This window comes from Ascaphus truei, chromosome 23 (genome assembly GCF_040206685.1).
Source record: "Ascaphus truei isolate aAscTru1 chromosome 23, aAscTru1.hap1, whole genome shotgun sequence".
Classification (NCBI taxonomy): Eukaryota; Metazoa; Chordata; class Amphibia; order Anura; family Ascaphidae; genus Ascaphus; species Ascaphus truei.
In genome coordinates this window covers 6,038,111-6,055,052 of record NC_134505.1, presented here as the reverse complement: position 1 = coordinate 6,055,052, position 16,942 = coordinate 6,038,111, and the positions used below count along the sequence as shown (strand labels likewise).

The window sequence follows — 16,942 nt, the reverse complement described above, 5'->3', positions numbered from 1 at the left end:
CCCGGTCTACTGGGACATCCCCCGGTCTAGCTTGCCCGGTCTCCTGGGACATCCCCCGGTCTATCTTGCCCGGTCTCCTGGGACATCCCCAGGTCTATCTTGCCCGGTCTCCTGGGACATCCCCCGGTCTAGCTTGCCTGGTCTCATTGGACATCCCCCGGTCTATCTTGCCCGGTCTCCTGGGACATCCCCAGGTCTATCTTGCCCGGTCTCCTGGGACATCCCCCGGTCTAGCTTGCCTGGTCTCATTGGACATCCCCCGGTCTCACCGCCTGTTCACCCGAGACACTGAAAAGGAAATTCTGACCAAATGGAAGTATTTATTTAGAAATCATTTCTTTTTTTATTGTTTCCAAACGATTCAGAGGGTTTTTGACAATCTTTATCTTTTCTCTTCCATGATGAAACCGCAGTAGCTCGTCTTCCAGAGAAATTGGGAATTAATCCATTATACCAAGAACAGAGGCCGCAGAATTTGGTGTCCGATATGGTCAATAGGCTCAAACTTGGTGAATACCTTTTATACAAGGCAGAATGGGTTTGTATAACCCATTCAACACCTCACTGTCATTAGGTCACTTTGCCCCTACATGGGACTGACCTTATATACCGTACTTAGAGATTAAGTGAGCACTTCATTTAAGGGTCAGTCCCACGTAGGGGCAAAGTGATCTATATTTATACTCGGCAGATTTTTACAGGCATCACTTATATTGGTCATTAAACTGTGATTAGGTCACTACGTTGGACTGACCTTTTAACTCATTGACCGCTTAAATCTGACCACTAAAGGGGTTATGTGCTCATACACAACCACCTCTAACTGCACCACTCCCGGTGACTTGGCCTACTGGAAAATGTCCTTCTTGGGGACGCAGTGACCCGGGACCCGGCTCCTGGTTACTGCGGCAGCTGCAGCAGCGTGCGCTGTCCGGGAGGCAGGTAGGTGACGTTGCGGGATCGAGACAACTGGTAGGCGATGTCTTCTGCTGCCTCCAGCTTCCTCAGCTCGATCAGGCCGTCGCCCACGTCCGCCAGCGAGACGGCGATGAGCTCGGCTGCCGTCGAGTCTCCTTGTGCAGAGATCACGGCGGCCTTCTTCTGCTGCTCGGCCTGAGGGTGGGAGAGTCGGGGGTTAAAAAAGGGACCCAGTGACGCATCAAAGGGTCGGAGCAAAGCGACCCAATGACCCCATCTGTCCCGTGCACTCTCCTGGTCTCTACTTTCCACGTTATCCTTCCACCTTCTTCCTGGTGACCCATGAACTCTCCCGCCCAACCTCGGCCGGTGCCACCTCGGACCTGACCAAAGGACACCCCGCTTACCTTCTCCACGACAAACCGGGCCCGCTCTGCCTCCTGCTGGGCCACCTGCTTCGCTTCCACAGCTTCGGTGAACTCTTTGCCGAAGGTCAGATGCGTCTACAGGAAAAAGCCGGCGGCGGCGGGAGGTCGGATACGCGTTAGTTAAACCCGTTTATTGGACGGTCTATTCCCAAACTATCACAAGAACGGAAAACAGCCAGCGCACATGTGTGGCAAACGCAAAGTGTTTACGACAAGACGACGTTTGCCGAGTAGTCAAATGAGGTACAAATGTATTTATTATTAACATTTATATAGCGTCCTTATCCAGGGTGATGTACATTACTTAGGTGCAGTGAGAGCTTGGGTGGTGGGTCGGGGTGGGAACATTATGGTCGGGTTATGGGTTAGGTGCAGTGAGAGCTTGGTTGGTGGGCAGGGTGGGAACATTATGGTCGGGTTATGGGTTAGGTGCAGTGAGATTGCTTCGTTGGTGGGCAGGGTGGGAACATTATGGTCAGGTTATGGGTTAGGTGCAGTGAGAGATTGGTTGGTGGGTAGGGGTGGGAACATTATGGTCGGGTTATGGGTTAGGTGCAGTGAGATTGCTTGGTTGGTGGGCAGGAGTGGGAACATTATGGTCGGGTTATGGGTTGGGTGGATTGAGAGCTTGGTTGGTGGGTAGGGGTGGGAACATTATGGGCAGGTTATGGGTTAGGGGCAGTGAGAGCTTGGTTGGTGGGCAGGGGTGGGAACATTATGGACAGGTTATGGGTTAGCTGCAGTGAGAGCTTGGTTGGTGGGCAGGGGTGGGAACATTATGGGCAGGTTATGGGTTAGGTGCAGTGAGAGCTTGGTTGGTGGGCAGGGTGGGAACATTATGGTCAGGTTATGGGTTAGGGGCAGTGAGAGCTTGGTTGGTGGGCAGGGGTGGGAACATTATGGGCAGGTTATGGGTTAGGTGCAGTGAGAGCTTGGTTGGTGGGTAGGGGTGGGAACATTATGGTCGGGTTATGGGTTAAGTGCAGTGAGAGCTTGGTTGGTGGGTAGGGATGGGAACATTATGGTCGGGTTATGGGTTAGATGCAGTGAGAGCTTGGTTGGTGGGCAGGGTGGGAACATTATGGTCGGGTTATGGGTTAGATGCAGTGAGAGCTTGGTTGGTGGGTAGGGGTTGGAACATTATGGTCGGGTTATGGGTTAGATGCAGTGAGAGCTTGGTTGGTGGGTAGGGGTGGGAACATTATGGGCAGGTTATGGGTTAGGTGCAGTGGGAGCTTGGTTGGTGGGCAGGGGTGGGGGTCTCTGGATTTAGTCTGGTCAGTAGCATGGAGATGGGTCTGACAGTGGAGGCGATTGGATCGGTGAGGAAGGTCACTGGAAGGTTTTGGAGAGACTTTAGGACGGGGTGAGGGTAGGGAAGATCATGGGCGTTGGGGAGGGATAGAAGGAGATTAACGGGGGATCATGGAATGTGATGGAGAAGAGTTGAGTTTTGAGTTGGCAGTGGAGGGGGCAGATTGGATGTGGTGGAGGCTTCTGGGTAATGAAGTCCTTTATTCTTATGTATACTGAATACGAGTTTCCCTCTCAGCCTGCGCCTCCCCACGTTACCCCTCTGGTTCTCTGTGTCTATCCTAAACCTTTTCCTGCATCATGTCCCACCTCTGCTGGGATCCTGCTCCCTGAACCCACTACCCCATCAGTAAAGGACTTCAACATCCCCCCCACTTTCATGTCCAACCACAGTGTCAATGACTCCTAAACACAGTGACCCCCTGTCCCCTCTCAGACCCCCCCCCCCCGGGCAGCAGGAGGGGGGGGACAGCGCGCGGCGCCTCACCAGCGACACGTCGTCCAGGATGAGCCCGAAGGTGGCGGCTCTCTCCGTGAGATCCTCGCTCACCTGTCTGGACACCAGCTCCCTCTGTGTGATCAGCTCCCCCGCGTCAAACCGGGCCTGCGGCCGAGAGAGAGGGGTCAGGGAGCGCGGCCGAAACAGGAGAGTGGGGAGGGGGGGGGGAGAGACCAGAGAGAGAGCACAGGGAAGGGCCCGAAGTGGGGTGTCAGGGGGCACCAGAGGGGGGTGGGGGGGCACCAGAGGGGGGGGGGGGGGGGCAGAGGCAGGGAGAGGAGGGGCAGAGGCAGGGAGAGGAGGGGCAGAGGCAGGCGCTCAGGGAAGGGCCTGAGAGAGATGTCAGGGGGGGAGGGGGGCGTGCAGAGGAAGAGTGGTCAGGGAGGTAGAGAGAGGGATCAGGGAGGGGCCCGAGAGAGAGAGGTGTCAGGGAGGGGGAGGAGGGGGTAGAGGGAGTGTATGGAAGATCCCCCCCCCCCCCCACACCACTTACCACCACAGACTTCAGGATCTCGGTGGTGATGGATGGCAGGACGCGCTCATCGTAATCCTCCCCGATCGTCATGTAGATCCGCGGGAGCTCGGTGGTTATCGGGCGGAACAGGATCCTCAGCGTGATATTCACATTCTGCATATCTGCAGGGGGCGCCAGGAACACGTCACCCACACAGGCCCCGCTATCACGCCTCACCCACACAGGCCCCGTTCTCATTAGGTCACTTTGCCCGTACGTGGGACTGACCCATTAAACACGTCCCTGTCACTAGGTCACTTTGCCCTTACGTGGGACTGACCCTTTAACCCATTAAACACGTCCCTGTCATTAGGTCACTTTGCCCCTACGTGGGACTGACCTTTTAACCCATTAAGCACGTCCCTGTCATTAGGTTACTTTGCCCCTACGTGGGACTGACCCTTTAACCCATTAAGCACGTCCCTGTCATTAGGTCACTTTGCCCCTACGTGAGACTGTCCCTTTAACCCATTAAACACGTCCCTGTCATTAGGTCACTTTGCCCCCACGTGGGACTGACCCTTTAACCCATTAAACACGTCCCTGTCATTAGGTCACTTTGCCCCTACGTGGGACTGACCCTTTAACCCATTAAGCACGTCCCTGTCATTAGGTCACTTTGCCCCTACGTGGGACTGTCCCTTTAACCCATTAAACACGTCCCTGTCACTAGGTCACTTTGCCCCTACGTGGGACTGTCCCTTTAACCCATTAACCCATTAAACACGTCCCTGTCATTAGGTCACTTTGCCCCTACGTGGGACTGACCTTTTAACCCATTAAGCACGTCCCTGTCATTAGGTTACTTTGCCCCTACGTGGGACTGACCCTTTAACCCATTAAGCACGTCCCTGTCATTAGGTCACTTTGCCCCTACGTGGGACTGTCCCTTTAACCCATTAAACACGTCCCTGTCATTAGGTCACTTTGCCCCCACGTGGGACTGACCCTTTAACCCATTAAACACGTCCCTGTCATTAGGTCACTTTGCCCCTACGTGGGACTGACCCTTTAACCCATTAAGCACGTCCCTGTCATTAGGTCACTTTGCCCCTACGTGGGACTGTCCCTTTAACCCATTAAACACGTCCCTGTCACTAGGTCACTTTGCCCCTACGTGGGACTGTCCCTTTAACCCATTAAACACGTCCCTGTCACTAGGTCACTTTGCCCCTACGTGGGACTGACCCTTTAACCCATTAAACACGTCCCTGTCATTAGGTCACTTTGCCCCTACGTGGGACTGCCCCTTTAACCCATTAAACACGTCCCTGTCATTAGGTCACTTTGCCCCTACGTGGGACTGTCCCTTTAACCCATTAAACACGTCCATGTCATTAGGTCACTTTGCCCCTACGTGGGACTGACCCTTTAACCCATTAAACATGTCCCTGTCATTAGGTCACTTTGCCCCTACGTGGGACTGACCCTTTAACCCATTAAACACGTCCCTGTCATTAGGTCACTTTGCTCCTACGTGGGACTGACCCTTTAACCCATTACACACGTCCCTGTCATTAGGTCACTTTGCCCCTACGTGGGACTGTCCCTTTAACCCATTAAACACGTCACTGTCATTAGGTCACTTTGCCCCTACGTGGGACTGATCCTTTAACCCATTACACACGTCCCTGTCATTAGGTCACTTTGCCCCTCCGTGGGACTGACCCTTTAACCCATTACACACGTCCCTGTCATTGGGTCACTTTGCTCCTACGTGGGGCTGCCCATGCTAGACCCTAATGAATTGCTCGCCCGTCGGTGACACCCATAGAATCCCGTCCGGTTCCCGGGATCAGGGAGGTCCCTCACCTTTGCTTCCCGTGATGACGGGGAGGTTACGAGGGCGAGAGCGGCAGTCGAAGATGATGGGCTTCTGCACCCAGGGGACGAGGAAGTGGGTTCCCTCCCCTACAACGATGTCCTGCACCCCACGGAAGCGATCGAAGAGGACAGCGCGGTGTCCGGCGTCCACTGGGGGAGGAGGAAAGGGAGTGTGAGGGGTGGGGGGGGAGTGGCGTTTGGGCAAAGGAGGGTGGGGCGGCAGGTCACTCACCAGTATAAAGAGCAGAGTTCACGACCCCTCCGGCCAAAGCCAATCCCAGGCCGAGCTTGCCGACCGTCTCGAAGAGCCGGGCTGCCATTGGTCACTGTGGGTTCCGTCTGCTTTCTCTACTGACCCTACACAGACACCACGTGTCAGCCACGGGAGGGGGAACGTGGGTCACACAGGACATCCCCACGCCCCAATCTTACCCCAAATTACCAGCAGCAAAGTGTCAGCCCTATGTGTGACCCTAATAACCGACCCCCCGGGGGGGGAGGGTGACCCTATATCTCACCCTAATAAACTGAACCCAGGGGGGGTGACCCTATATCTCACCCTATAACCCACCCCCAGCGTTGTGACCCTATATCTCCCCCTAATAACCCGCCCCCAGCAGGGTGACCCTATATCTCCCACTAATAACCCACCCCCCAGCGGGGTGACCCTATATCTCCCACTAATAACCCACCCCCCAGCGGGGTGACCCTATATCTCACCCTAATAACCCGCCCCCAGCGGGGTGACCCTATATCTCCCCCTAATAACCCGCCCCCAGCGGGGTGACCCTATATCTCACCCTAATAACCCGCCCCCAGCGGGGTGACCCTATATCTCCCCCTAATAACCCTCCCCCAGCGGGGTGACCCTATATCTCCCCCTAATAACCCTCCCCCAGCGGGGTGACCCTATATCTCCCCCTAATAACCCTCCCCCAGCGGGGTGACCCTATATCTCCCCCGAATAACCCGCCCCCAGCGGGGTGACCCTATATCTTACCCTAATAACCCGCCCCCAGCGGGGTGACCCCATATTTCCCCCTAATAACCCGCCCCCAGTGGGGTGACCCCATATTTCCCCCTAATAACCCGCCCCCAGTGGGGTGACCCCATATTTCCCCCTAATAACCCGCCTCCCGCGGGGTGACCCTATATCTCCCTTTAATAACCCGCCCCCAGCGGGGTGACCCTATATCTCCCCCTAATAACCCACCCCCAGCGGGGTGACCCTATATCTCCCACTAATAACCCGCCCCCAGCGGGGTGACCCTATATCTCACCCTAATAACCCGCCCCCAGCGGGGTGACCCTATATCTCCCCCTAATAACCCGCCCCCAGCGGGGTGACCCTATATCTCCCCCTAATAACCCGCCCCCAGCGGGGTGACCCTATATCTCCCCCTAATAACCCGCCCCCAGCGGGGTGACCCTATATCTCCCCCTAATAACCCGCCCCCAGCGGGGTGACCCTATATCTCCCCCTAATAACCCGCCCCCAGCGGGGTGACCCTATATCTCCCCCTAATAACCCGCCTCCCGCGGGGTGACCCTATATCTCCCTTTAATAACCCGCCCCCAGCGGGGTGACCCTATATCTCCCACTAATAACCCACCCCCAGCGGGGTGACCCTATATCTCCCCCCAATAACCCGCCCCCAGCGGGGTGACCCTATATCTCCCCCTAATAACCCGCCCCCAGCGGGGTGACCCTATTTCTCACCCTAATAACCCGCCCCCAGCGGGGTGACCCTATATCTCCCCCTAATAACCCTCCCCCAGCGGGGTGACCCTATATCTCCCCCTAATAACCCGCCCCCAGCGGGGTGACCCTATATCTTACCCTAATAACCCGCCCCCAGCGGGGTGACCCCATATTTCCCCCTAATAACCCGCCCCCAGTGGGGTGACCCCATATTTCCCCCTAATAACCCGCCCCCAGTGGGGTGACCCCATATTTCCCCCTAATAACCCGCCCCCAGTGGGGTGACCCCATATTTCCCCCTAATAACCCGCCTCCCGCGGGGTGACCCTATATCTCCCTTTAATAACCCGCCCCCAGCGGGGTGACCCTATATCTCCCCCTAATAACCCACCCCCAGCGGGGTGACCCTATATCTCCCACTAATAACCCGCCCCCAGCGGGGTGACCCTATATCTCACCCTAATAACCCGCCCCCAGCGGGGTGACCCTATATCTCCCCCTAATAACCCGCCCCCAGCGGGGTGACCCTATATCTCCCCCTAATAACCCGCCCCCAGCGGGGTGACCCTATATCTCACCCTAATAACCCGCCCCCAGCGGGGTGACACTATATCTCACCCTAATAACCCGCCCCCAGCGGGGTGACCCTATATCTCCCACTAATAACCCGCCCCCAGCGGGGTGACCCTATATCTCCCCCTAATAACCCGCCTCCCGCGGGGTGACCCTATATCTCCCTTTAATAACCCGCCCCCAGCGGGGTGACCCTATATCTCCCACTAATAACCCACCCCCAGCGGGGTGACCCTATATCTCCCCCCAATAACCCGCCCCCAGCGGGGTGACCCTATATCTCCCACTAATAACCCGCCCCCAGCGGGGTGACCCTATATCTCACCCTAATAACCCACCCCCAGCGGGGTGACCCTATATCTCCCCCTAATAACCCGCCCCCAGCGGGGTGACCCTATATCTCCCCCTAATAACCCGCCCCCAGCGGGGTGACCCTATATCTCCCCCTAATAACCCGCCCCCAGCGGGGTGACCCTATTTCTCACCCTAATAACCCGCCCCCAGCGGGGTGACCCTATATCTCCCCCTAATAACCCGCCCCCAGCGGGGTGACCCTATATCTCCCACTAATAACCCGCCCCCAGCGGGGTGACCCTATATCTCCCACTAATAACCCGCCCCCAGCGGGGTGACCCTATATCTCACCCTAATAACCTGCCCCCAGTGGGGTGACCCTATATCTCACCCTATATCCCGCACTCACCTCCCCGAGCTCTGACCTCCACATGAGACACGCCGCTCCCAATGCGCATGCGCCGCCGTCGCCGTCACGCTAAATTGCCACCAGCGCGTTGGCTGCTGGGAGTTGTAGTACTGGAACTCACCCGCCGCCCTGCCTTTCCTAGGCTCCAAGGACTACAACACCCAGCGGGCGCCGCGGGCTGAAAAGAAAAACGCGCCCAATGATTGGCCATCATACAGTTCTCTGTGCGCACGCCGAGGCAGTAAGGTCACATGGGGGGAAGGGCATTGGCGGCCATCTTTGATCTGGGAAAGATGCCAACACATTCCCTCAGATGCCTCATTGTAGAGAATGGTGGCCATTTGTAACAGATCCAGTGGATGACTGCTGATCCCATTGGTTGGATTTCAGAACCGTCTCTTGAGCTACCTACTAAGCACTCACCCATTAGTCACCTTTCAGTTCATTTTAACCCCTTAACATCCCATGAAGCCTAAATATACAGCACGCTGCCCTCATTAGGGTCTCGAGGACAGGCCGCGGCTGCAATTTCGAGGCAGTTGTGATTGTGGCGGGGTTATAATTCCCGCCGGCGGCCATATTATAATTCCGTGTCAATATTTATCTGGGAGTATTTGGCAGCGACGTTTGTGATCAAGAGTGAAAAATAGGGGTGCCTGGTGGCTTCTCCAAAAATACAGGGCACCATGGTGAAAGGTGCGACACACTCAAGAGACACACACCCCTCTCACCTCTCTCCGCTCCATGCTGTTTCCTCCTCTCATTGGCCCCTCCCCCAGGCTCCTGACACCTTCTGATTGGCTGCACTACGCAGCCGCAGCCAATCAGGATGGAGGAAGCTGCCCAGCCCCCTAGCACCAGCCCTGCTCCCCCCCCCCAAGCCGGTCAGGTCACTATGTCCAGAGAGGTAATACCAGTATACACATACATGTCCAGTATTAACTCTAATATCTTACTGGACAGTGTCCAAATACACGACAGTCCGGTTCAATACTGGACCCCTGGTACCCCTAGACTGAAAAAGGGAAGTAAAGGAGCTTTATACAGAGAGATATTCTTTGAAACAAGGTCCAATAATTAGCATTTCCCAGCCTAGAGAACACGCGGGATTTCTCAGTGGATATAACACAACGGATCCCATCCAAATTGTACAAGAAGTGATTTCCCGAAGTAGTGAATAAGATCTACCACTCATTTTTAGGATTTTTTTTATTACGAAAAAGCATTTTTTATTAAAAATGTGATGTATTGTAAGGTCCACGGGCCTGGAGGATCTAACTAACACTTACTATAAGAAATTTGGCCAAAAAGTTAGGGAGAGAAATGAATGGATAGCTGAAGTTCAGAAGAACATCACCAGCAACGATTTTAAAGTCAGTGTCTCAAGTAGGAATGCTTTTAATGTTAGGGTTAGACTTTGGATAGCTAAAGAATCCATAACAAGGGCAAAAAGGAGCAGGGAAAGGGGACATCCATGCCTAGTACCCAATTTACTTTTAATTAAAAGTGGAGAAATGCAGTAGCCAATCATTTTAACACGGTCAGTATAAAGGACACAAACCCAGCTTCTGAAAGTATGTTCGGTACCAAGACCACAGAATGAATGTCAGAATTAGAAGCAACATGATCCAGGACTGAGATTGTACTGTGAATCCTGGATTTGCGTGTACATTTTCACATCGCTTTAGGGGGCGGTACGTTAATCGCCATTAGTCCTTTATCCTCAGGAACCGCCAAGAAGTCAGATGGGAATCCAATGAACAAAGGCACTTGGAAAGAAAGGTAAGGAAAATATCAAAATTAAAACAAGGCAGCATTGAAGTACCACTGGGTCGCAATACTTTATTCAATTCTGGTTCGAGTCATGGAAGTGAGGGTCTGTGAGAAGCCGGAGACACCAGTCGCTACAACTGGAAAGTGGAAAACCTTCTGGAGAAGGAGCAATGCCAGTTACGTAGCGTCAGGATTTGAGTGCAATGGTAAGGACGAAGGTGCTGACTCTCATCCAGGTTGGACTGGAAGGCCTGCATAGTTAAAGTTAATTAGGGCCAAAGTCAGACCCAACGGCATCAACATCAAGTGCTCTGTTCCGAGAGGTTTAAATTCTGTTTTTGGTGACGCGGAAGGGAAAAACCCTAATCGTACGATATCCCCCCATTTCTCAATGGGGGATTAGGGGTTTTATGGCACGCCTATTCCTAAACGTTGTATTGAAAGGTCTTGAAACAGTAATAAGTTGCTGCTCCTGACAGTCAAGTTGGATTAAATTCTACTGGCTTTACATAATACGTCCTTCACTTTGAATTTGTGGATTCGGGCCATCACGTCGGTGGAGGTTCTTCTGGGACAAGGACAAAGTCTGCGCTCTGTCCAATATGTCCAGTCACAGGCCCTTGAATAATTCCTGGAGGTACTCTTCGAGATCCATGTTTTGAACACTTTCCGGTGTACCCTTTATCCTGACCTGACGTCTATTTCTGTAATACGAGATCCTCTTGATTTCCAAGGATCTCGGAAGAGGGGTTTGGTTACGGGTTTCAACTTCAGAAAATAGGGTTTGATGGTCAGAAGCCAACTCGAAGAGTCTTGTCTCGATATCGCCATCTGGATGTGGAATTTGTTTTTTAATGTCACGCTAAAATGTTTCAACAGACTTATGGGCTGAAATGTTGCTTTAAAAATCTTGAAGAAGGTCTTCTTTACTGGGCATGCTCTCTCATGCTAGTTATCTGTTGAGTTGGCCATATTGGATCCACCTATTTCCTCCCGGAAGGGACTAGGATCTTCGATAATAATGAATAACATTGTGGGTCCTCTCTTTTTCTGGGGCATCATAGCTATTCTAGCGATCAGTTGCCCGTTTAAAGATACGGTGGATGGGTCCTCAAAATAGGGGATTAAGTTTGGAGGATGGATCCCAGGGTGGGAGCTCTCGAGTCAGGCTCCCATCGGACCAGATGATGTCACTTACCCTCAATATTACATTATTTAAGTCAGCACGAAACTTGACATGACTCCCATTCGGACCCTCAAATAAGGCTTTTGTAGTGTCTGGACAGGTGTAACACCACCTTTAGGTATGATTTAAATAACATATCATTATTTTCCACTCCTCTTGCACTCCACTTGAGCTAAAGACATATTTCGGGGTCTGGATGGGGGTAACACTAAGACATTCTTACCGTCACGTTATTGGGAGTTATAGGGCCTGGATGCGAGTAACACTAAGACATACTTACCTTCACGTTATTGGAAGTTATAGGGACTGGATGGGAGTAACACTAAGACATACTTATCGTCACGTTATTGGGAGTTATAGGGTCTGGATGTGAATAACACTAAGACATACTTACCGTCACGTTATTGGCAGTTATAGGGTCTGGATGTGAATAACACTAAGACATACTTACCGTCACGTTATTGGCAGTTATAGGGTCTGGATGTGAATAACACTAAGACATACTTACCGTACGTTATTGGAAGATATAGGGTCTAGATGTGAGTAACACAAGCCTCAGAGACGGGAGGACTACAGGCCTCAGAGATGGGAAGACTACAGGCCTCAGAGACGGGAGGACTACAGGCCTCAGAGACGGGAGGACTACAGGCCTCAGAGACAGGAGGACTACAGACCTCAGAGACGGGACTACAGGCCTCAGAGACAGGAGGACTACAGACCTCAGAGATGGGAGGATTACAGGCCTCAGAGATGGGAGTGATAAGGATTTCAGAGATGGGAGAACTACAGACCTCAGAGACAGAACTACAGGCCTCAGAGACAGGACTACAGGCCTCAGAGACGGGAGGACTACAGACCTCAGAGATGGGAGGACTACAGAGCTTAGAGACGGGAGAACTACAGACCTCAGAGACGGGAGGACTACAGACCTCAGAGACGAGAGGACTACAGACCTCAGAGACGGGAGGACTACAGACCTCAGAGACAGAACTACAGGCCTCAGAGACAGGACTACAAGCCTCAGAGACGGATGGACTACAGACCTCAGAGATGGGAGGTCTTCAGGCCTCAGAGACGGGAGGACTACAGGTCTCAGAGACACTACTAAAGGCCTAAGAGACAGGAGGACTACAGACCTCAGAGATGGGAGGACTACAGACCTCAGAGATGGGAGGACTACAGACCTCAGAGACGGGAGGACTACAGGCCTCAGATCGGTGGACGAGAAAATGAACTTGTAGGACATTTACATCATAATAATTTATTTTTGTAAGCGAATTAACGCCTACAGTTAAGGGGGCATCGCCATACTTTGCAGTCAGCTTGAGAACTACAATTAAATATAATTATTTTTGTTACATAACAGACAGCCAAGAAAAGATCTACTTATAAACGGTTGGCATTAAAGGTTATACATTGGGTGTGCAGATATTTCACGGACTGTCAGAGTAAAGACACTTACTGATAACCACGACACTCAGTGTGAAGCAGGGGAACCTGGTACAATTCCCGGTGTCGGCTCCTTGTGACCTTGGGCAAGTCAACTTATCTCCCTGTGCCTCAGGCACCCTGAACATAGATTGTAAGCTCCACGGGGCAGGGACTGTGTCTGTAACAATCCTATGTGATGTTCCATTGGAACTATATGAAATTAAGTTGTTCGTACAGTATTATTATACTTGTTTGTAATACGTCTCCACCATTGGGAGTGTCTCTTGTGGCGGCCTTGTAGCTCTTCTATTGATGTAGATGGAGGACCGTTTGGCAGAAGCTTATAGATTTTTACCTTGTGTGCGAGAGAATGGAGGGAGAGGGGGATTTGAGAGAGAAAGGAGGGAGGGGGGGTGTGAGAGAGAAAGGAGGGAGAGGGGGATGTGAGAGAAAGGAGGGAGAGGGGGGATGTGAGAGAGAAAGGAGGGAGAGGGGGGATGTGAGAGAGAAAGGAGGGAGAGGGGGGTGTGAGAGAGAAAGGAGGGAGAGGGGGGTGTGAGAGAGAAAGGAGGGAGAGGGGGATTTGAGAGAGAAAGGAGGGAGGTGGGATGTGAGAGAGAAAGGAGGGAGAGGGGGATGTGAGAGAAAGGAGGGAGAGGGGGGATGTGAGAGAGAAAGGAGGGAGAGGGGGGATGTGAGAGAGAAAGGAGGGAGAGGGGGGTGTGAGAGAGAAAGGAGGGAGAGGGGGGATGTGAGAGAGAAAGGAGGGAGGCGGGATGTGAGAGAGAAAGGAGGGAGGGGGGATGTGAGAGAGAAAGGAGGGAGAGGGGATGTGAGAGAGAGATAGGGGAGGGAGAGGGGGATGTGAGAGAGAAAGGAGGGAGAGGGGGATGTGAGGGAGAAAGGAGGGAGAGGGGGATGTGAGAGAGAAAGGAGGGAGAGGGGGATGCGAGAGAGAAAGGAGGGAGAGGGGTGTGAGAGAGAAAGGAGGGAGAGGGGGATGTAAGAGAGAAAGGAGGGAGGGGGGATGTGAGAGTGAAAGGAGGGAGGGGGGTGTGAGAAAGAAACGAGGGAGAGGGGATGTGAGAGATAGATAGGGGAGGAAGAGGGGGATGTGAGAGCGAAAGGAGGGAGAGGGGGATGTGAGGGAGGGAGAGGGGGATGTGAGGGAGGGAGAGGGGGATGTGAGAGAGAGAGACAAAGGAGAGAGAGGGGGTGTGAGAGAGAAAGGAGGGACAGGGGGATGTGAGAAAGGAGGGAGAGGGTGTGAGAGAGAAAGGAGGGAGAGGGGGATGTGTGAGAGAAAGGAGGGAGAGGGGGATGTGAGTGAGAGAGGAGGGAGAGGGGGATATGAGGGAGAGAGAAGAGGGAGAGGGGGATGTGACAGACAGAGGAGGGAGAGGGGATGTGAGAGAGAGAGAGGAGGGAGAGGAGGATGTGAGAGACAGAGGAGGGAGAGGGGGGTTTGAGAGAGAGAGGAGGGAGAATGTCTAAGTGAAGGTCATTGTGAAGGTCATGTGTGATGTTCTTTAAAGCACCACAAGAGGGAGACAGAGACCAGTTTCATTCAGAACCATACCAACAGCATCCAAAGGTGTGTGTGTGTGTGTGTGTGTGTGTGTATACCATACAGGCCAACAGTGTGCTCAGCACTTTGCAAAAGAGACAATACAATACAGGGAATGCTAACACAATGACAGCAACTAACAAAGTCAGACAGTAAGAAAGGAAAACCCTGCCCCGGAGAGCTTACACTCTAAGAGCCCCATGTATTGTACTTTCATATTTCTACTTCGCCCCCCAAAATATCCGACCTTTCCCCCCTGAATACGTTCTGCTGGGGAAGAGTCCCCTAATATCGTCACTATGCCAGGGGAGGGGGGGGGGTGTAGCCCCGCTCTGCCCCTCACTAGCCGGCGAGCCGTGTGGCTGACCCTCACTAGCTGGACGCGTGGGCCACTAATGGGATAACACAGCACACAGTGAGACCAAGGTTATTAAAACGTAGGCGGTCGTATGGTTAGTGAAGGGGTAATCACGCTTATAATGCTATTAAAGTGTATATTTACGTGCGTGTTTGCGTGTGTGTCGGTGCAATGGCTCACTGAGATATTAGCCGTGTTGGGGGGCGCGGGAGGGAGGGAATAAAGTTAGGGGGGTGCCCGGGTATGCCACACTTGACAAGGTTTGGTAATCATTGCCAGCCAAATACTTAATGCGAAATCTACCGAAGCTCCCCTCCTCACCAGCTTCTCCCTCACATGCTCCCCTTCTCACCAGCTTCTCCCCCACATGCTCCCCTTCTCACCAGCTTCTCCCCCACATGCTCCCCTCCTCACCAGCTTCTCCCCCACATGCCCCGCTCCTCACCAGCTTCTCCCTCACACGCGCCCCTCCTCACCAGCTTCTCCCCCCATATGCTCCCCTCCTCACCAGCTTCTCCCTCACATACCCCCTCCTCACCAGCTTCTTCCCCACATGCTCCCCTCCTCACCAGCTTCTCCCTCACATACCCCCTCCTCACCAGCTTCTCCCTCACATACCCTCCTCACTAGCTTCTCCCCCGGATGCTGCCCTCCTCACCAGCTTCTCCCCCACATGCTCCCCTTCTCATCAGCTTCTTCCCCACATGCCCCGCTCCTCACCTGTTCTCCCCCACATGCTCCCCTCCTCACCAGCTTCTCCCCCACATGCTCCCCTCCTCACCAGCTTCTCCCCCACATCCTCCCCTCCTCACCAGCTTCTCCAACACATGCTCCCTCCTCACCAGCTTCTTCCCCACATGCTCTCCTCCTCACCATCTTCTCCCCCACATGCTCCCCTCCTCACCAGCTTCTCCCCCACATGCTCACCTCCTCACCTGCTTCTCCCCCACATGCTTTCCTCCTCACCAGCTTATCCCCCACATGCCCCGCTCCTCACCAGCTTCTCCCCCACATGCTCCCCTCCTCACCAGCTTCTCCCCCACATGCTCCCCTCCTCACCAGCTTCTCCCCAACATGCCCCGCTCCTCACCAGCTTCTCCCCCGCATGCTCCCCTCCTCACCAGCTTCTCCCCCACATGCCCCGCTCCTCACCAGCTTCTCCCCCGCATCCTCCCCTCCTCACCAGCTTCTCCCCCACATGCTCCCCTCCTCACCAGCTTCTCCCTCACATGCTCCCCTCCACACCAGCTTCTCCCTCACATGCTCCCCTCCTCACCTGCTTCTCCCCCACATGCTCCCCTCCTCACCAGCCTCTCCCCCACATGCTCCCCTCCTCACCAGCTTCTCCCCCACATGCTCCCCTCCTCACCAGCTTCTCCCCCACATGCCCCGCTCCTCACCTGTTCTCACCCACATGCCCCGCTCCTCACCTGTTGTCACCCACATGCCCCGCTCCTCACCTGTTGTCACCCACATGCCCCGCTCCTCACCTGTTCTCACCCACATGCCCCCTCCTCACCTGTTGTCACCCACATGCCCCGCTCCTCACCTGTTCTCACCCACATACTCCCCTCCTCACCAGCTTCTCTATACTACCTGTTACCCCCAAGTGCTCAGGACACTATATACTGCCTGGGATCGGTCACACAGTTTGGGGGATTATTAAGCGTGTGTCCCCCCCACGCGCTCAGGACACTATATACTGCCTGGGATCGGGCACACAGTTTGGGAGATTATTAAGCGTGTGTTCCCCCCACATGCTCAGGACACTATATACTGCCTGGGATCAGTCACACAGTTTGGGGGATTATTAAGCGTGTGTTCACCCCACATGCTCAGGACACTATATACTGCCTGGGATCGGGCACACAGTTTGGGGGATTATTAAGCGTGTGATCCCCCCACACGCTCAGGACACTATATACTGCCTGGGATCGGTCACACAGTTTGGGGGATTATTAAGCATGTGTTCCCCCCACGCGCTCAGGACACTATATACTGCCTGGGATCGGTCACACAGTTTGGGGGATTCTTAAGCGTGTGTTCCCCCCACGCGCTCAGGACACTATATACTGCCTGGGATCGGTCACACAGTTTGGGGATTATTAAGCGTGTGGCTCAGGACACTATATACTGCCTGGGATCGATCGGT

General features: G+C 53.8%; 1 protein-coding gene across 1 annotated transcript; it reads right to left on the bottom strand.

Moving 5' to 3' along the window:
• Window positions 1-319: 319 nt before the first annotated feature.
• PHB1 (prohibitin 1) lies at window positions 320-8,602 on the bottom strand. The gene is made up of 7 exons (XM_075580346.1): window positions 8,476-8,602; window positions 5,730-5,854; window positions 5,486-5,647; window positions 3,653-3,795; window positions 3,148-3,264; window positions 1,326-1,421; window positions 320-1,113 (listed from the first exon to the last, which is right to left on the bottom strand). Exons 2-7 carry the CDS (start codon window positions 5,815-5,817, stop codon window positions 901-903), a joined length of 819 nt encoding a protein of 272 aa, XP_075436461.1. The 5' UTR covers window positions 5,818-5,854; window positions 8,476-8,602; the 3' UTR covers window positions 320-900.
• Window positions 8,603-16,942: the final 8,340 nt, after the last annotated feature.